The 22,659-nt window shown below is 22.6% G+C and overlaps 1 protein-coding gene across 1 annotated transcript in view; it reads left to right on the forward strand.

Moving 5' to 3' along the window:
* LOC105359161 (lipoma HMGIC fusion partner) overlaps positions 1-15,194 on the forward strand; it is a 39,341-nt gene extending 24,147 nt beyond the window's left edge. The window contains exons 3-5 of the mRNA XM_011495664.1: positions 3,507-3,682; positions 9,474-9,572; positions 14,882-15,194. Of these exons, the coding sequence (XP_011493966.1) occupies positions 3,507-3,682; positions 9,474-9,572; positions 14,882-15,015 (409 nt within the window). The 3' untranslated portion in view covers positions 15,016-15,194. The remainder of the gene's footprint in view (positions 1-3,506; positions 3,683-9,473; positions 9,573-14,881) is intronic.
* The last annotated feature ends 7,465 nt before the right edge of the window (positions 15,195-22,659 follow it).

Below are 22,659 nucleotides of genomic sequence, written 5' to 3' on the forward strand. Positions count from 1 at the left end.
TCGAGCTTTCTGCTATTTCAGGATAGCTATTGCATGAAGTAAAGAGAGAATATGTGTGCGTCACTTGCAGAATATATTTCGACATTATATAGGTAAAAAAAAAACATGATATAAATCAATATGATTAATGGAACAATTTTATCTGTCGCAAATTCAATAGAAATTTAACTGTTTTACAAAAATTAATGTAACACACAGTTTTCTCACATTATTAAAGAAGTCATTTTTTATTCTTGTTAACCTTTGCATTTACACTAGGAAGTATTTGCAGGAGCTTGTATCGAGTTAACTAGATGCTATATGTGTACAAACATTCTGAATTTATAATATTATATGTAAAATTAACACCCATCATTTTAAAATTTTGTCAAGAATTGAATATCAACCGGACACGTACATTATGTATAAAGGCACTATCCATTTTAAAAACAGTAACCATCTGAATTAAATAAGTTTAAATAATTTTTAATTTAAAGTCTTAATCAAATACTTGATAACATAATGCTAGTATAAATATTTGTGGTTAAATCAATTAATAATCCATGGAAACAAAAGTACATTATAAAACATTCGTTACATTCAAATTACTTTGTATTATAGACACCATTAAATTTAATAAATGTTTGGTAAAAGTTACATATATGAAAGATATAATTCGTTTCGTCAAATAGAAATTATAGAAAACCAAGTTTAAAATTTAATCTCAACCTTACAAAATTTTAATGAATTTTACTTGTAAGATTAAAGACAAATAATGTTTCATTTTAATAAATTATATAAATTTTATTTCCATAATTATAGACATAAATTGAAAAATCATAATTGTATGAAAACTTATTTTAACGGTAATTTCTCTGATCTAGTACGTCAATTATTTATTAATACATGGCTCAGAATTAAAAAACGATAATAGCGTTTTGAACAATCTGCCTTAATTAATTTATTTTAAATAATTGAAGTACTATACTTCAATGATATAATATAGAATATATTTTACATTATTGATAAATATTAAATATATTGATAAATATTATCAGCATTTATATTTCTTGTTAATATATTTAAAAGCATTTATGACAGCATCACTCTAAGCATTTATTAATTTTTCTATAAATTACTTATTGAATTTTTTATATTTATTATTCATTACTATTTACATAGTAATAGGCTCTTAGTAGATATTTCTATACTTAATTACATTAATAAACACATACTTCGCGTAACTGCCTAATCCAAGATTTATGCAGCAATCTTATTTCATTAAAGTTTTCTTAAAAGTTATACATTTTTCATGATAATTACCTACTATATTTCAGATCTATTAGTCTTTTTTTGAATTATTAGATTGGGCCGTTAAAATAAATTGATACTTTGTAGAATTGGCTAAACAGTTAACATTTCTTTTAAATTTTGTTTCAAATGTACAAGAGTACAACGTTTTCAAATTTTATTTATTAGTTAAAAAAAAATACGGTTTTTAAATTTCCACACAGATAAAAAACATAGTCTTTCAATAAATAGTATTTATATGAAAATTTGACAATTTCTATCAAATTATATCATCGCGTCTTGTTATCGTCTAAAACAAAAATGTATGTAGAATGTGCAAATAATTGATATTGACTGCAAACAAAAAGCTTTTCCCACAATATTAACTTTTTTCAATTTACAAACTATATATAAACATTTTTCTTATTAAACCCATTTGGAAACGAATATGGCTATCGACTTTTGAAAGCCTATACATAGAATAATGTTCTTTGTAAAAATTGCACTGTCATGAAACCTTTGTGAATATAAAAATATCGCGGACAAGCGTTGAGTTTCGAGCTGAAAAACTCAACTGTGCACCGTCCATTGCAACTTCAAAAGTAGACAGAATTGCCGACGAAAAATACGATAACATGATGAATAACAGTCGGACTAGTAAAGGTGCGAACGCGAAAGTCTATTATTCTTATATGTTTTTTTGGTGTCATTTCTATATTCCATTAGACACGTATTTTTTAAGAAATTTTGTATACTTATTTTTTTATCCTTTACAATACCACAATTCACGTTATAAAAGTATTAGTTTATAAATATTTTAATGATATTTAGTAGTTACGAATTCATATTTAAAATCAATTTTTATTATTTAAATTCAATATTTAAATGTGAGCTCATAACTGTACATTGAAATATGTGAAAATTCACTGTGTTACTAGATTGTAATGTGGTTTTGATTTAAATTACTTTTATCACGGTTCTTGAGCTCAATAAGTTATTAAATTTTTTATTCCCTCGTCACATTCAAATTGAAATTGTAAAAAAAAAAGAATTTTCTATAATCTAGGATACTAAAATAATTATCCAATATATATATATATATATATATTAATAACATTAAGTAAAATTAATTTTTCTTTATAAGTTTTCCTTATTTTTCTGAAAATGGGAAAATCCAATATTAGTAGAACTCTAGAAAACCCGAAACTTTGTACAAAAGTAATATAATATTATATTTATTATGTTTTATATAAATATTTGTTAAAATAAATTTTAGAATAAAATTTTATTTATAAATGATTCACTTAGCAGTGTTCTTACGTTTGTAACTTTTAAACTAATGGTTCAAATATTATTTCAAATATTTTCAAATTTTTATATAATTAGTACATCTATAAATGAAATCGTATTGCATGGTATATAATAATTTCAAAATAATTTCAAGAAAAATGTATTAATAGAAATAAACCGCAAAATATCATTCAATACTAGTCATAATCTTCAACAATATTCATAACAGCAGGTAAAATGATGTTAAATTTTAATTTTTTTTTTTTTTTTTTTTTTTTTTTTTTTTTTTGTTAATTTTAATTAGAAATTTAAAATGTAACAATTAAATTGATAATTAATATAAAAATCCATGTACAATATGTATTATAAGACAAGAGTTAAAGTTAATCAAAGTGGCAAATATTTACACGAATATATATATATATATATATATATTGCGCCATTATAATTAGAAAGTGTGATGTATCGAGAAAGATGAAAAAAAATACCAATATACATATATATTACAATTTGAAGGTCGATAGTGCCTCATCTATGAGGTAACAATTGAATTCTCATCGCTGATCGTCAAAACGAGCCTCGCATACGACATTCGCAATAGCGAACGCGTATAATAAAAGAGCGCGTCTTCCTCGTGTCCTCGTACCTGCCTCTCAAAGTAATTGGAATCGTCGTGTCGTCTGCGCACTTGTGTCAGCTGTCAAAGATATCAGAATCTTTGCACGCGTATAAGCATGTGCTTTCGATTTTCTTTGCCTCGTTGAAAGACAGGGAAGATGGCTAGAGGGATACCGGACGACTGCACAGAAAAATTCGAGCCACTCGTACGCGTGTCAAAAGAGTTGGCTGGGGAGTGGAAGGTGACAAAACGACGGGAGGGGTTGATAAGGAGCGGGTTAGGTAGAAAGAGAGATACGTTTGTAAAATGCCGACAATCGGAATTGCAGCTTTTGGGACATCCCAAGTCCCTGGTGGCAGGCGAGCACAGTAACTATCAGCTTCGGTCTCACCATCACCGTGATTGGAACACTCACGCTTCTCGCCGCCGCTACGTCTTTCCTGCCTCACGTACTCAAAACGCCCAAGCACACGAGGATTCTTGGCTCGCTTCAACTTCTTGCCGGTGAGTACAGTTTTTTTTTCTCTCTTTTATATCTTTTGATGGCCTTTTCATCTTCTTCTCTATAACGTCCGCAATCGAACCTACACTCTTCTCCTGTCTATTTTCTTTCTACTTCTGCGCCACTTTTACAGAGTCTATTTCTATCGTCACTTTATTGCTTAAGAGATTCGGTAAAATTATAATGCACCTCGCTTCTGCATTTTGCAGTTTCTTTTTTGTTGAATAATGTACTACTTTCATTTTTCATTTATCTAAACGTTGATGGTATATTTTATTTACCAGTAACATTATTCTTACATATTTTCTAATATATAATGGAATTCAAATTACCTTTGCTTACAATTTATAGTTTATGCGAAATAGCTCTGCGCATTCTTAAAAAGTTTATTTAATCTGACACTTTTATTCGAGAGGAATTTTGTTATTATAATTTTTGTTATATATGTGCAAGTATATAAGATTAATTTATACATATATTAAATAGATTTAGTTGTAATTTTTCGTTTTAATAACGTAACTACAAGTACGAAATTTAAATAAATTCTTTTAATATATATTGCATAAAACTGTATTTATTTATTTTAATGCATAAGCTAAAATGAGCAATAGAATCTTATGATATTTTGAGTCGAAATTATTTTGTTGATTGGAAATAAATTTATTTAAAATACATGCATTTAAGAAAGAAAATTTTCAACTTCATATTATTAGTAAAATTATTATGAATTTTCAAATAGAACTATATATCTATAAATAGTAAATTATAAAATCAAGTTTATAATTCTGTCGATTAATTATAAATTATATTTTATCTACAATATAAATAAATAACTCAAGGTGAAATTATACAAGAAGAAATTCAAAAATTAATATTAAAATACGAAAATTAAATTCAATATAGTAATAAGATTTAATAATGATTACAACATTCTTATTAATAATATAGAAATAAATTGACTAAAACATTACATTAAAAAAGAATCACTTTAATGCCTTAAAAACATTAAAATAATGTACATTATTAACTTAACATTTTCATTATATATTTCCAATAATTTCCTACTTCTTCAAGATATTAACTTTTATTTATATAAAATCGAATGAACCAATACATTAAAAAATACTTTTAATTTACCATGTAAACTTTCAATTTTCATGTTTAGTAAAAGTAACGAAAATGTATCGAGCTAGTTGAATTATTTTATGAAACGTTACAGAGACGAAATTTTTCTTAGAACCATACACAGAGTTTCTGTAAAAGATATATTTTAAGAATAAAAGTTATAGTTACTCCGAAAATTTTATTTATGAAAAAATTATTGCAATTACAACAAAAAATGAGAGTAAGATTTAATTGAAACTTAATGATTTTTTATTTTACAACTTACAAAATTATTATCTTATTAATAATATTATAGTATAACTGATGCTTTTCTTATTAGCTATAACATTGAAAAAAATTGAATTGACCTACGCATACTTGCTCATAACAGTATAAATTCATTATTAATTTTCCTTATCGTCATCTACAAGTGAAATTAGTTTTACTTGCTGGGACTTTAAATAAATATTATTTACTGACTCTAGATTTTCTAAGATTCACTGTATCTCTCTTTTCCACTATTATAATTTTCACTAGCCAGCATTTGTAGGTGCTTATTTATAATTTATGTATAATAATGTATTCATCTTCATCATATGTGACCCGTCTAAATTCTAGACATCCGTGTCTTTATCAATGTATATTTACTCTCGAAAACATTCCGTTTCCGAGTTATAAACTTAGGATTCTATTATATGCTTGTGTATGCATATTTATCAGTTATAATAACATTTTATTATTCTTATTACATAATTTATTTTTAATATACAATAAGATAACAGTTTTACCACAAATTATAGAAAGAATAGTATAAACTTAATAATAGTACAGTAACAAAATTAATTTTCTATTTATTTAAAGTAAAACGAATTATTTAACCATATAATTAAACGAATTTAAATATATAATTGTATAAGTAATAATGAATATATTCTAATGTTATAAATGTACATATTAAAAGTCCTGCTCATTATTAACATAACTGTCGAAATAAATATTATTATCATTCTTATTATTACTTAATAATAATTGAATAACAGTACATGAATATAGAAAATGTATTTAAAGATAGTGAAAGATTATTTCAATATTTTCTGTGCAAATAGATAATTAATTGTATGTTGAATACATGATTGTATATTCGAATAATAAATTTATTAAAAGCTCAATTTATTATTAGTTATTATTATCTAATCATATGTATAATAATTTCATTAGCTGATAAATTAATAACTTGTTATATATTTTTTATATATCTATCCATTCAATTAATACTTTTATTTCTTCTATTATTTATAATTCTTTTGATACATCTACGAACATTGTTATTGTACTTCTTCTTAAATTTTTAAAATCTTTGAAAACGTGTTTGTTAATATCCAAGTTTTATACGTATTCTCGTAAATTTAAGATAATTGTTGTATGTACAATATTATTCGGTCTATATGTTACACATTTTTGTAGTTAATACTTAAGATTTATAATGTTGTTATTTTTACATTATAAACTTCTTATTATTTGCGTCTAAAATGGATAATTTTATAATTAATAACAATATTTATTTCTATTAAAATAATTATTAAAATTATTAACACCAATATGTGCTCTATACATCATGTGTTATTATTTATTTTTAAGATTTTTGTTGTTGTTTTGATCGTCAATTTGATCGGAATTCTCTTGCATTAATATTTATTAATAGTTATCTATAATAAATATTAATTATTAGTATTAGTTTGTATTACATTTATTATCATTTATTAGTATTACATTTATTATCGATATTATTATTCATCTATTTTCTAAATTTCCATTATGTCTATATATTACTTACAAATTGACTAATACTTAAGAATCATATCAAATTATAATTCTAAGTCTCTTTACGAAATGTAGTTTTCACATGTAACATTAGTCCGTATATTTAATTTGTAGATTATTGATATCTGAATAAGAATGTACATTTAGATAATTGGTATAATTATATTACGAGTTATGATAATACATTTTTACATATTTATTATATAATATTTTATTATACAATATTTTATAATCAAAATTTAATTACTTTTTTCCTACGTATCATTGTTATTTTCTTTCACCAATTGAATTTATTATTAATACGATTCGTAATGTTATTTTTAATCAATATTAATATTTGTGTCATCGTAAATAAACCATTTTATTCGTTTTTTAAATTCATTGTTGCATTTCACTTCAAGTGCAGCCCATAAACAAGCAGAATCATAAATGTATTAAAAATATTTTATAGTATTATTATTTTATAAATTAAAAATTCATATTAACTCAACAATTACTTAATTTTAGTTTATAGATTTAGTATACGTGTATTTCTTTCCTCATTTAATATTCATTTGTACCAAATGGTATCATAATTTATTTGTTTACCTGTATTTTGTTATTCTTAGTTTTACCATTTTTTTTTCATTCATTTGTACAATATCATTATAATTGATGATGTACTTAAAATTAATATATTATTTATTTATTTTTCTAGAATTATTTAATACTCATACATACAATTACATTTTATTTTTATAGTCTATTTATTTATAATTTCATGTGTATTTGAACGTTTTTAAAACTATTATTTTAAATTGATGATAATAAAAATTATTATTATTAATAATTATGTGCAAATGTTTTAATAAGTACATCATTGATTATGTTACTATACTTTTTTAAGACCATTTCATCATTATTCAAATACTCCAGTACATATAGTATTTTTATCTGCCTTTTTATTATAACAATAAATGTAATGTGGTTGATTTTTTATTATTATACAATTTACTTTTCCTTTGTTTCTTAGTCTATGATATAATATATACATTTTTTTTAATAAAACTACTGTATATATCCTTTAATTTATGTCCTTGACTATATACCCTATCTCTTTTTTGTTACTTCGTTACTATTTCATATTTTTATACACCTTCGATCTGTTTATCATACTTGATTTTTCATAATATTTTGTGTGTCATTAGAGTAAATTTAGAACTGTCATATATTGTATTATACCAATTTTTAAAATAAACAATTTTATTTTTCACTTTTCATTTTATTAACAAGATTCTCTTTGCATTTATATTAATATACTATACATAAACAAATTATTACGAATTTTATTAGTAATTCCTATTTTTATTTTCTTTACTTGTCTGTATAAAATATTATAATTACTATATTTTCTACTTTTAATATCTATATTATTGATGATGTTCAATTTTTACTTTTATTTATGCTGAACTTTTAATTTATTTAACCATGAAATTTATTGAAATTACTTCTAACAGCCATTACTGTTATAATTTGTGAAATTTTTTTTTAGATTTGTATTACCTTACTTCTTTGATTTTAGTCACATTTTTTTGTTAACTTATCTTTCAATGAATATTGATTTCTCTCTCTCTCTCTCTCTCTCTCTCTCTCTCTCTCTCTTTCTCTCTCTCTCTCTCTCTCCATCTATCTATCTATATACCTATCTATTAATCTATTTCATTATGCATTTAGGAATATTTTATTTCTTTTATCCCTGTACACACACACACATATATATATATATATATATGCCTATGCATGCCACTTCTAGTTTTCTAACTCCTTTTCATCCACTGTTTACTTTTTGTTCGAGTGTAAATCACCTTGTACAAATTGCCTCAATATTTTGAGATTAATAACTTATTATTATGTGTATATTTTAACAGAAGATTCTATTTATATATAGTCAATATATTTAGTTAATATATATTGATTTATTTTCTTAAAATTATCTTATTGTTCTATAGTATTTTAATATTTAAAAATTATAATCCTCAAATTTTTATGAAACTGCACTCGGATGGAATAATTAATAGCTTCTCATTATTTTTTTTTTATGTAATCCATTGCTAAATATTATTTATTATACAATAAAAAATATAAATACCATGGATTTATTATTCATATTTTTTTAAATCGTGTTGTCCCACTTCATTACTATCTGAAATAAGAATAATTAATAATTATCTATCATTCACAAAGAAATATAGAATAAACCTTTTATTATTTAATCAAAATTGAAGTATAATATATTAAGATTTCATTGATCAATCTACAGTTGGTACTTCTGATTTGCATTTCATCATATTAACATTTCATCATAGTGAACCTTCAGAACACTATTAGGTAATTTATAAATATTCTTCAAAATTTCGTATCATAAGTACTTTCAGAACACGACAAAGTGAGTTAACGCTTCACCTTTAAATACATAGAGCGGACGTATATTTGTATTTCAATGTGCATCTTACATTTCGATAATTTTAATTACATTTGGAATGTGGAGATCATTCTTTTTTTGAATTTAGAAACCTGAATATTGTAATAAGTTAAATGAGTTTTATTAAACCAATATGCGAATAATCTTCTTTTATACCACAATCCAGAAATGTTTTGAAAATTTGAATGGTCGCGTCTTGAAATTTTCTCGTAGCTTTATTCTCTGAATAAAGTAATTCGACTATGCGCGAGTAAAGCGCATTTATTCTCAAGAGCACCATTATGAACAATTACGAGCTCTATCAGGGTTTTACATGCAGCCAACCTGCAAACACTTTTGCAGCTTTATGTAAATGCATTTCTATTTCTTGCATTGTTTAATATACGTAATAATCTTTTTCTGTATAGCGACGATGATCTGCGGGGGTTTGATAATGTATCCTATCGGTTGGGACAATCGTGAAGTGCGAGAGTCCTGCGGAAAGGGTGCAAATGTCTACAATCTTGGTGAGTTACGAATCTTTCTGAAATAACACTTTTTATAAGTTTTATTTATGAATTTTTGGTATACTTATAAAAGAAAACGTTATAAGTTATCTAAAACATTTGTAGATTTAGCCATTAATAATATTATTATAAATTTAATTTCTTATATATGATATTATTTGAAGTTATGATAAATAAATAAGAAAATTAATAAATAACTCAGAACTTGTAAAAAATTCAATTTAAAAACTATATCTGTAATATTTTTAAAGAAATATCATATGTATATATATTTATTTATTTATTTCTTTATTTGTAACCTTTATATACATTTACTTAATTACATAAAGTTAGTTAAAATAAAATGTTAAGAAGAAAGCCAAACACATATTATCGGTTTTAATACTTCAAAAGCCCAATTTAAAGTTTCTTCCTTTTCTCAATTATATTTCAAGTATACAGAATTAGAATATTAACTTCTACATATAGGATGTCAGTTTGTTAATATTTCTTATCTACAAAACTTATATAACTTAAAAAGATACTGAAAAGGTTAATACTTTGAATGTAAAATTAATTAAAAATATTCGAAAAAATAAAATTTTTGGAAATTGCATACATTAGCATTATTTCAAGTAAGTCTTTATCCAGTTTAAATAAGCGGTTATGTGTATAGTTAATAGTTTTCATTAATAGATGCCATATAACTAATTAAATTTCCTTTTAATTTACTTTTTATATAAAATTTTATTCCAATTGTATAACTGGTAAAATTAGAATATTATGACTATTCCATCAATTATATAATAAATTTAAGTATTTTTAAAATAATTTTGAAAGTATGAAAAACATTTAAGTTTATCATAATTGAATAATTTTAACTAATATTATCTAATAGATGAAATTATTATTTTAAATATTTATTATCTTTTAAATATATAAATCTAGTATACAAGGATAAACGAAAATAAAAAAAAAATTGTAGAAATGTACAAACGTATTAAAGAAATAATTGAAATAATTAAGCTAAAAAATTAACAATAATAGTAATAATGACAAAGACGATCAAAAATTAATTTATAAATAGAAATAGAATTGATAATTTATAAGTAGTAACAATGTCAAACAATAAAACGAACAATTTTTCACTTTGAAATTTATACAGAATAAAATACAAACAACATCTTGTAAATTACAATAATCTACAAAAAGTTTAGAAGGAAATTAAATATTCTGTTAGTTAAATTGAATTAATACAAGAATATCCTATTATAGTATCAAATTATATAAAGATAATATCAATGATGGTAACAAGAAATATTCTTGTATATAATTTTATACTTCTTTACTAAATGTATGAGAAATACCATAATATAATTTGTTTTAAATATAAAGCAATTTTTTTATTTATATTGATAATCTTAAATAAAAGATAACGTAAAAATTATGATTCGAATTTTAGAAATTAAATTAATTCAAGTTAACACGTAATTTGCAGTAAAAAATAATCATTAATAATATAAAGGGATAAAATAAATGCTAACAAATGCGCTAACGTTGTAGTTGTAATAAAAAAATAATCATAATATCAATAATTAAAAATATTAGTCATAATTTTATAAGTACATAAACTATGCATTTTCAAATAATACAATATAAAATAAAAGAGTAATTATAATAGTGTGCTGTGTAATATAAATAAAAAATACAAGAAGTTACATGGTTATAAAATGTCATGAAAATATATATCATCTAATATTTTAAAATTCATGAAGTCCATCCATATCCTTCTATTATACGGAGCTTAATAGTTACCACAATATAAACTAAAAGATTTATATTTATTAAAATAAGTCAATAAAAGTTCATTATATATGTGACAAATAATAAATCGTCAAGTTTCTCAAATCGATTTGTACTAAAATGCAAGTGATGTATTTCTCATGCAAGTAATAAAACGAAGTCTGAACAGAAATTAAACTCTATTATATTTATATTATTTATAGTTAAATGTATTTAAAATATATTTATTTTAACGATTACTTTGTAAAAAAATTAGATAAATTTTTTCGCTTGACTATTGTCTAAAGTAGAATGTAATTTTATCAATACTTAAAAAAATTGTACAGTTCAATATCAGAAATACACTAATTTATGTTAATATGTTAAATACAAAAAATATTATTATATGTTAAAAGTTTAGTTGAAAAGAATTACAGAAACAACTCTCAAACTTAAATAAACGTATTTTAAGGGTTAAAAAATCTGTCCAATTACTATTGCTAATTTAAAAAAGCACAAAAGTGAAGTCAAAAAAAAAAGGTTAAGATACATAGTCATTACAACGTTCTATATTAGACATTAACAGTATTATATCTATATTTTTGGCTTTTTAAGTAAACATGAATTTTTCTTACAACTAAATTAAATACACTGTTCCTATAATTGAGAAAAAATCTTTAGATTAAATGAACTCCGCTATTCCTATAAGCGAAGCAAAATGTTTTATTTATAAATATTTGTTTGCTTCATTAAATTCTTCTTCAATTTGGGAAATAATATCTAGTATATTTATATTAATACAAAAATAATGTAGAAATATTAACGATAATAATAACTATTATATACAATTAATAGACTGATTGATCCTCAATATAAAACTTCGAATTCATGTTTATATTAAAATTCTTATTTCATTCAATTACATATATGTGTATATATGTATATCTTATTTTAAAACTGAATTTTTTAAATAATAATAATAAAAAATCAGCTTTACTAATTTTCATGTATTATATAAGTATTTAAAATTTATTGCACAAAGGAAAAACTTTAAAACTAAATTTATAGAATAACAAAAATAAAAATACGATAAAACTTATGGTTATCACTGCAAAATCTGATTTTAGAAAGTTCTTTTTACGATAATGAGGAAAACTGCTTTCATTTAGTTGTTGCATTAAACGTTTGAAATGAGATAATAATGACATTATTATAATGCTTGTCTTTCTTATGAAAATATTTATTGAAAATAAATGTGAATTATTCCCATAAAGAAGTATATATAAATTTTATTTCCTATTATTGCATAAATATTATAAATTAAGAAAATGAAAACATGAAATTTAGTAAATTATATTATCAACCTAAGGTATGTGAATTATTGATATAACATTATTGCTGATGAATATATATTGTCTTATTGTCTTATAAATTTAGTGATAACATTTATACAGAATTATAATATGTATTTTATATGTGGGATAATTTTATTTTTTCCATTAATTTCCACATTGAGTATAGCACAAACTAAATAAATGTGCAAGACTCATAATTTTTATAAATATTACATACAAATGATTAGCATAATTTTACATAATCTTATTTAATTATAGTAATTCATTTAATATAAGAAAATTAAAATGAACATAATTATTTCATTGAATAATATTAAGTGTTTATAAATTAAATATATAGCCAAATATAGCCTGAAACAGATAAAACTGCACAAACTAAGTATACATATACTTCAAATATTTTAGTAGTTTGTGTTCGAGGAGATAATTTAAAAAAAAATACAAATAAATTGTAGAATATAATAATTAGTGAAAAAAATAATAATAATAATAATAATATAGTGAATAACGACTAAACAATTATAAGGACAGATTCTAATTATTTATTTTTATACAATGAAGCACTTAAGTGACTCAAGAAATCGGTAAAACTCATAAAACTAAAACAAACATTGAATATTTTTGAGGATTTAATAATTTCATTAAACTTGATCTGGAAATATTTTCATCCATCATGTATTATGTTATAAGCCCTCAAGAAATATTGAGAAAATAAAATGAAAGAAAAAAATTGAATATTTTCTCTTTATATCCATCTTGCTTATATTGACAGAATAATATAAAGTAAAAACAGGATAAGCTCTTTTCAAATAATGAATTTTATTACTTATTCCATACAATATTTTAAAAGTAAAACATAAATTAAAATTTTTTGAGAAAATGGAATATTTCATTATTGTCACTAATTGATCTATTGGTATAAGCTTTACGATGTACATGTATAAAATTATAAGTAATGTGAGTCAGTAAATCTCAAAATACAAGTCTAAAATAATAAATAACACCGGAAACTAAAAATAAATGTCAAATTAAAAATATAAATAAAACGACAAGAGGAAACATTTTGTAAATTCAATGCCCTGCTAAAATTTATATAAAATACCATAAAAACTGAAAATATTAATTCACAAAATAAATAAAGTCACAGATTATTTTCTAAATTCTATATTTAAAGTTATGGATTTCAGGGCAAATTTTAATTTGTATACCAGGTAAAAGTATGTTTATTTGTGTAATTGTATTTATTAGCAGTATAATTACAATTGTAATAAAACAACAGATGTAGCCTGCAATAAGCACGAGTACATAATAATGTATAATATGAATTAGGAAATGATTAAGTTATATAGTAAAATAATAATTTTTTTAATTAATTTTTACTCTCAGAGAATTATTTACACGGTTTTGATAGCGGAAATAATGAAGCAATTTGCACTGCTAAGTATGTTGTATATGCGTATTCTTAGTTATATCTACGAAAAGTAATTTTACCATACGAATATATAATTGTCAGTATTATATTGTGATTTAGTATACTAAAACTATTGCATATATTGCTATGATAATAAAACAACAACTACCAATATTACTTATATAACAACACTACCACTATTACAAGTTTATTTGTATAGAATAATAATAACAACAACAATAATAATAATAATAATAATAATAATAATAATAATATTACTACCGTCTTGTTATTTTCATATGAATATAAATTTTTTTTAAATTTTTTATACTACTAAATTTATCCTATTTTGATACTAAATTAATTTTTTAATTATTAAACTCATGATTTACGTATAAAATTAGCAAACCACAATAATATAATTCTAAATTATAATAATTTCCAGTTTCCACATTATATTACATTGTATCGTAGCCATTTACGCGAGTAAACTATTTCAAAATAGTTTGAATGAATTTCTTTTGCATTAAAATTTTGTGAAGAATTATGTTTCGCATGCATAAAGTTTAAGATTTTATATTTAAAATTTTGTCACCATTACATACCTAATGAAAATAAATCATCCATTTACCATGAATAAGCCAATTTTTAATTACGTAATATGCCATTTAATTACCAAGATATCAAAATGAATGCAGTTGGTGAAAGCTCACCACTTCACTATCGGCTATTTCATACATATTTCCCCGCTAAATAGAGAATTCCTTGCTGTTTGCTCGCAGGTAGATGTTCGATATCGTGGTCGAGTTACCTGTTAGTCGGTGCGGTGGTACTGCTCATGTTGTGCTTTGGGCTGAGCTTCTGCGCGGCGCGACACAAGCCGAACCATGGACCCAATGACCCTCTGCGCATTTGACAATCGAGGAAATCGATCGACGCCTACTCGACGGCGCCAAAGGAGACGACTAAGCTGTCAATCGTCACGGTTTGTTGATCCCGTGGCGCTCGCGCGACATGACCGATCGCGCGGCGCCTTCGCACCCTCTTCCGTTCGTACGCCTTCAAGTTGCTGCTGCTGTTGTTGATGATGATGATGATGATGATGACGATATCCCCTTCTCGCACCCCGCGAACCGTGCCCATACTTTATCTACATATTAGACGAGCTGATATAGGCCAGATCTACTTAAACATCTGGTATTCTTCGACTGTTAATAGGATCCTACCTATCTATGATTTATGATTTACTAATCACAGCCGTTGCCTCTAAATCTGTATTCTTTTTTTTTTCTGTTTGGGCGAATTAAATAGTTCCATTTTAAATACTTATGAGAGAAAATTTGTGGTATTTACTGCTGTTGGAGTTAAAGCTGAGTACAGAGAAGAATGTGTATATTCAAAATACGAGTCGAAAATAATGCAAAGTTAAAAATTACGATTAGTGTTACGTATTGTATTGTATATATGACTTTTTGTGTAATTGTACGAAATCAAAATATTGTTTACAGCTCGCTAAGCATATGATAGTACTTTTTTCCATGTGTCAGCAGAATACGTTTTATGTATATCTATAAATATACATTGCATCTAGAAATGATTGTAATATGAAACATTCATTTACGAAAATAAGTATGTCCTTATATTTCACTATCCCTTTATCAAATATTTAACAATAATGAAATATTAAAGATGGCACTAAATACGTGAATTATTATACTGGAAATAAAACCATGGATATAAATTAAATTATTAGTTGGAAAATTGCACTGACAAAGTTTCTAATATAAAAACACAATATATATACAAATATTAAATCAAAAAGTGTTAAAAACATAAAAATTCAGTGTCAAAATAAAATATTTTCAATCCACTATTTGATATGAATATCCAAGTAAATGTTTAAAATTGTATATAATTAATGTGTGTGTTTGTGTGTTTGTGTGTGTGTTTGTGTGCGTGCGTGCGTGCGTGCGTGCGTGCGTGCGTGTGTGTGTGTGTGTGTATTATGTGTGTGCGCGTGTGCGTGTGTCGTAATAAATTAATACAATCGATTGATTTTAATTTAAATTTTCATAAAATATCTCAACATCTAGAAATTGAAAATATTTGAAAAAAAATTGAAAAAGGTCATGGGCAGTTCTTATTTTAAAATATGTTTAATGTATTCAATAAGTATATGTTAACTAACGATATATATGATATCTAAAGAATATGATTCAATTTCGAAGTCAATGCATATTTCTAATAAATTGTAAAAATCATTTTAAAAAATAGTTCCATTACAAAAATTATTTAATTTTTAGAATTATTTAATTAAAAATTAAGAAAATCATTCATTAATTATACAGTTATTTTTCCAAGATATTTACTGCTAAATTCAATTATAAATGATATTTAAATTGCAATGTTTCGGTCTATTCAGTCTCTAATCAAACGAATAAAATACTAAATATTTTAAGCAATACAATGGGTAGATTCGCAAGTATAACTACTTGATATTTTTCCTTTTATATATCTTTGTATAAAAAAAAAAAAAAAATAAATATCCTGGTTAAAAGGTTTACTGCATTAATATATGTAAATTCACTGAAAAAGGGCATTAAAACTACTAATTATAGTGAAAGTCAGTAAACAATTACCTGATATACAAGAAATATCTAATAATGATAAATTACATGATAGATATTATACATTAATGGACAATATTTTCAGAACTTTGAAATTTGTTAAAAATAATAAATTAATAAAAAGCATTAACTGTAACAATTCATTGCATATATAGATGTATCACTTTTATTTTAAACCATTATATAAGTTAAAATAAATTTGTTTGAAAAATAATTAAGGATTACAACGAACATCATTTAATTATGCTTTATCATTCAATTTGATATTTTATCCATATTTAATCATTTACTAGTACATTTTCATGATTTTGACACCAATAAGGAATTTTCAATGCTTAGTGATCCTTTCTGATCTCAAATTAATATTTTTCTAAAACTACCTATCAAATACGAGATAATTTCTGTTAAAATTTTGTATTTGTTTTGAATGATTTGGCTTCAAATCGTGTCAATTATCAAAGAAAAATGCATTTTTATTTACATTTGATTTAACCATTAACAATTAATTAAATGTTAATAATGCTAATTATATTTATAATCCTGATTTGTTTTAAATATCATTTAAATTCAGTCTATTATGTATGTAGATAATAATTATGAAAGTAAATATATTGCAATAACATAAGGTAATTGTTAAAAATACTTATTGTCCATTTAACTGCTTATGGCCAATTATTAATAAAATAATTTGAAAAATATTAGCTTTTTGTTTAATTAACCTAATAATTAAACCAAAACAATAAATAATATTTATTTCATGATTACTCTAACGCAATGACCTTTTAGAGAAATCAATTTTAAATTATTCTTCCATTCTATCAGTTATTATTATTATTATTACTATGTTCACATCTTTCTCTCTCATATTAAATATTGTTATAATATATACATGAAAATTTTTTAAACTAAATTATTTACTCAGTGCAATTTTCGAGAAGATTTTATAACTTACAAATAATGTATTTTATTATAGCGATTAATTTATATAAAGAAATATTACTTAATCTTTTTTTACTTTTTTATAAAATACAAAAATTTATAAATATAAATTATATGTTAAAATATATATACAATAGTATTGTAAAAAATATATAGACTATATTTTTGAAATTATTGATAAGTTATAAAAACTTCCATAGCAAAGATTTAAAGATGTTAAATGGAGTTTCAGCTGAAGCCAAGAGTAAAAAACAATCTTATAAATCATAAAAAAAAAATTTGATCGATTTTAAAAATCAAAAAATTAGATAAAAGTTGTAAAAGTTTGCAAGATTTTTTTCACATGTTTTAGTAATTCAGTTAGATGAAAAATGTTACATTTTTGACAATATCAAATTTGTCATAATTGCATAAAAGCTATGACTTGAATATATAGAAAAACATTCTTTTACGATTTTTTTATTAAGACGAGTTTATTATATTTAATCTAAAACAAATTATTTTATGATATATAATTATATTATATAATTTTATAAAAAATAAACATACGTAAATATAAATTATAATATGTGTTTTAGTGTGAATATTTTTATATTAAAAAAAAAAAATAAACATTTTTTACATAGTATATAAATTTTATTATACGTCAATGTATTAATATTATTTTTTTAAATTACTTGTTGATATATGTTAGTGACTCTGGTTACTACAAAACGGCTAGTAGCTTGGGTATATATTTCAATCATGTTGAAAGGTTTAGTTGGAAATTCAAATATTTAAAGCAAAATCTATTATTAAAATATATAAAATATTCACTTGTTTGAAATTTATGTTTTTCAAAATACTAATTTTTAGAATTTTTGGTATCATAATAAATATGATTATTCTTTGAAATTGATTGATGTATCTGTTCACTTATCCTTATTTATATTGTTAATTCAATAATGTTAATTCAATGAAAGTATTGTTAACTTCAAAAATTAAATACTATGAGAAACCATTGAATGTGAAAGTCATTGCGAACTTATTAATTTTAGGATTAATTACAGATTAAAAGTTTATTTAAACAACAAACTCCATTTTATTATTATAATGAATGGATGAAATTTTTAGAAAAGCTATTAAAATATTTATATTTATTATTAATGAAGTGTATATTAAATATAAACACTTATACTTATATGGATGAATTATTTGTAGTTTAATTGTTTTTTAATAAAAATTTTATATTTTTATCAATTTTTGAACAATCGAAAAATATTATATTATTCGTCTTAAAAAGTTTGTAGACTTTCTGTCAGATTAAATAAAATATTAATACATTTTATATATTAAGCCTTTTTTTTTATTAATAAAATATTGTAAAACTCTCCTGCATGAATTTGTGAACGTAGAATTATAAAATACACTACTAATTTATAAACAGTATCATCAAATTTCAGTAAAATGTTAATTATATAAAGGCAGTTATTCACTTAATATCGTATATTATTTTTATTGAAAATTTTTATTATTAAACTATTCACAAGTTTGCATATTTTTATAAATATTTATTTTTTTGCTGCACTAATATATTGAAATGCTATTTAACAAGATCGATTATTTGTTATTACAATAATTTAATAACACCTACAATAAAATATTTTTTTAAATACAAATACTATATTACCTACATCAATTTTGCTTATTTAATTTCACATGATGATTGGTTTATTGAATTTAGTTCTTATATAGTGTGTTGAGTATATTGTATAAAGAATGCGAAAATGCCATTTTCTTTTGCAATGGATTTAAAAAAAGAAACTTGACATTTGAAATATATGATTCATATATCACATTTCTAAATTAATTTTAAGAAGTAAAACTACAAATTTTTTAAAGAAGCTTTCAATCAAGGTAATATTGATTTTTACTTTAAAACTCTTATAATTTTTAAGAAAACAGTTAATGCATATAGAATTTATTATATAAATAATAATATTGAATTTTTATTCATAAAATGTGTATATAATTCATTTGAATGAGATCCCGAAGTAATATTTTCTTTCGTAAGTCACTTAAGTTTTATATAGTACAGTACAAATCTTATACTATATACTGCAAATTATATTTAAAAAATATTATTTCGTATTGTTTAGTATTATACCATTATCTTATTAGTTAAACAGTAAGTATATATAACGCCAGGTTTAGTAAATAAATGAAGAAATTATAATTTCATTCACATTAAAACAAAAATAAGGATAAAAATTGTAATAGCTGAGAACTTTTAAAATTGTTCGTGCATTAAAATATCAGTTTAAAATAATGTAATTATTTAAAAATTATATGAATAGTTAATAAATTTTTTAATATAATTATCATTTTATTATCAATTTATTAAAAATATTAGTTAATTAATTCTTTCATAAAATACTATAAAAAGTTTTTAAAAAATATAAAACATTTATTGTAAAACATGATTACAAATCGTATATACATCTATTAAAAATATATGTTTAATTTAATTATCAAATACAGAATTTTTAAAAATTATAATTATTTATCAAATATATATATATATATATATATATGGATATATATTTTTCATAAATAAGATAAATTAGTCTTGTTGATGTAGATGTTGAAGACTTTTATAAAATTCCACACTTTATCATTCTAAATTAATCGATTTTAGAAAAAAGTTTCATGATATCAGTTTATGATATTGTTATGTAACATGTCTAAATGCAATAATGACTGAAAAATTGTATTTTATCTACCTACCCAACATAAATTCATTTTATTTCAGCTGTTTTATATGCAGGCATGCTTATTACTAATTTACTTATTACTATTCAATCGCTTAACCTATGTAGCGTTATATGGATAATCTATATGAAATTCTATTTGTAATTAAATATGATTATAAAAATATTACGATACTATAAAACGATTTATAAGTGTTATATTTATTGTTTATATAATTAATCAATTATATAAATAAAATAAATACTAATTATTATATCATCCTGCATTAACCGTGAATAATATAGGAATTCAAATAAAATTTTCAGACTGTTAATCATTATTCAGCTATTCATTTATAAAATTATTAACATAAGAAACTTACCTTTTACCTTCTTGCCTTTTGTAATGTAACTACATCAAATGTATATATTTATAAATTGAAATATAGATCAATTACAAATTTCATTGAAAAAAATCACAAATAATATTAAAGCTCTTCTTGAAACGATTTCATTTAAAATTTTATATAAATCTCAAAGTAAAATTTAATTTACAAATTTTAATTTCTTGATAACAGTATTAATGGCACTGAAATTTTTAAATTTATTAAATATTGAACAAGATAGTATTAAGCATCATAAGACACGAAATATTATTATTATGTTCTTATAAATTATAGAATTTATTCGAAGAATTTCAATTGAATATATTCCTTCACATTATATGTTTTCAGTTAACGATAAATTATTTTAATATATTGGTATATAATATTCGATAAGCCACCTGATACATTAGAAGATTATAGGAAATAAGTTTTTAATCAATGCAAATTTATATGTAAAAAAATCCATTTATTCATAATGTTTTATTATGTACTAGTAATCATTAATTTTCATTAACTAATCATTATATTTTTATTTTAAGTATTCAATTTGAAATTTTATATATTACATTTGTATCTTATTTAATATTATATTTTATTGTGTATTTTTTTATTTATTTATTTTTTTTTTTTTTTTTGTATTAAATATTTTATTATATATTTTATTTCATTTCATTATATTTTATTCCACACAGTCAATGTTGTTAGCCAAATTGTCACCCAATTTAAATTGATGGAATCCGATTTAATGAAAACTTTGTGCCATCAATAAATATCTAGCATTTTAATATGTAACAAAGTGAATTTATCGATAAGAAAACAAAAATATTAAGATCTATTGCTAATCAACTTTAACAAGTATTATATTATTTATGCTATATAATTATATTACATAATAATTAAAAATAAACTTGTATTTTTTACATGAAGATTAATGTTGAACAACGAAATGCTATGATAAAAAGATAGATTAAATATCAATTGATAAATCCATTTTAAGTATAATTTTACTCTTAAATAAAACAAAAATTGTATTTATTAAATATATAATAAATACAAAATATTAATCGGTAACTACAATAATTTAATTGTACTACAAATTTTTAACAAAATAATTAGAAAATATCGATTTCAAATGTATTGAATTTAAACGTGTTGAATTAATTATATATAAATATAAATGTACGTGTACGTATGCATGCGTCTGTATGCATATATATACCTTAACTTATAATTGGAAGAAATTTAATACAGTTACTCGAAAACAGATTGAATTTTAGGTTAAAAAGAAATGTTATGTTAATGTACAAATATCAATTATGATGAAATTTCACCCTCGTGAAAGTTGGCACACATGGTAACATGAATAGGCACACTGATTTATCCTAACTTCATTGAAATTCATTCACTCTCATTCTTACAAAAAAAAAAAAAAAAAAAATCAAGTGAACAAAAAAACCCGACGTTCTCGTAGTTGAATTGACGGAATGGTTGAGTGAGATTCCATAGATGAAGAAAAAGGGAAAATATGAGAAGAAATGAGAAAAGTAAGAGAGGTAAAAGAAGACTGAAAAAGCGAATGGTAGCCCCAAGTACCAACGATGCAATTTCTCTGCACGATTGGCATCAGTTGCCTGCGGTCACGTAGGATTTTAATAAATCCCACTAGCACATGCAGCAAGCGAACATCGAACGAACGGATAGATAAAAAAGAAATGTAATGGAAAGAGAGAAAGGAAGAAAGGTAAACCGTTATAGTTAAGTAAAGAAAAATCAGTCTAGTCGTTGTATAACAAATAATTAATGTATATTTATTATTTGCGTTATTTATAGATTAGATAATATTTATAATAATTATTAGTATTTCAATATTCCATTATAA

Source organism: Ceratosolen solmsi, unplaced genomic scaffold (genome assembly GCF_000503995.2).
Source record: "Ceratosolen solmsi marchali unplaced genomic scaffold, CerSol_1.0 scaffold11, whole genome shotgun sequence".
Taxonomy (NCBI): Eukaryota; Metazoa; Arthropoda; class Insecta; order Hymenoptera; family Agaonidae; genus Ceratosolen; species Ceratosolen solmsi.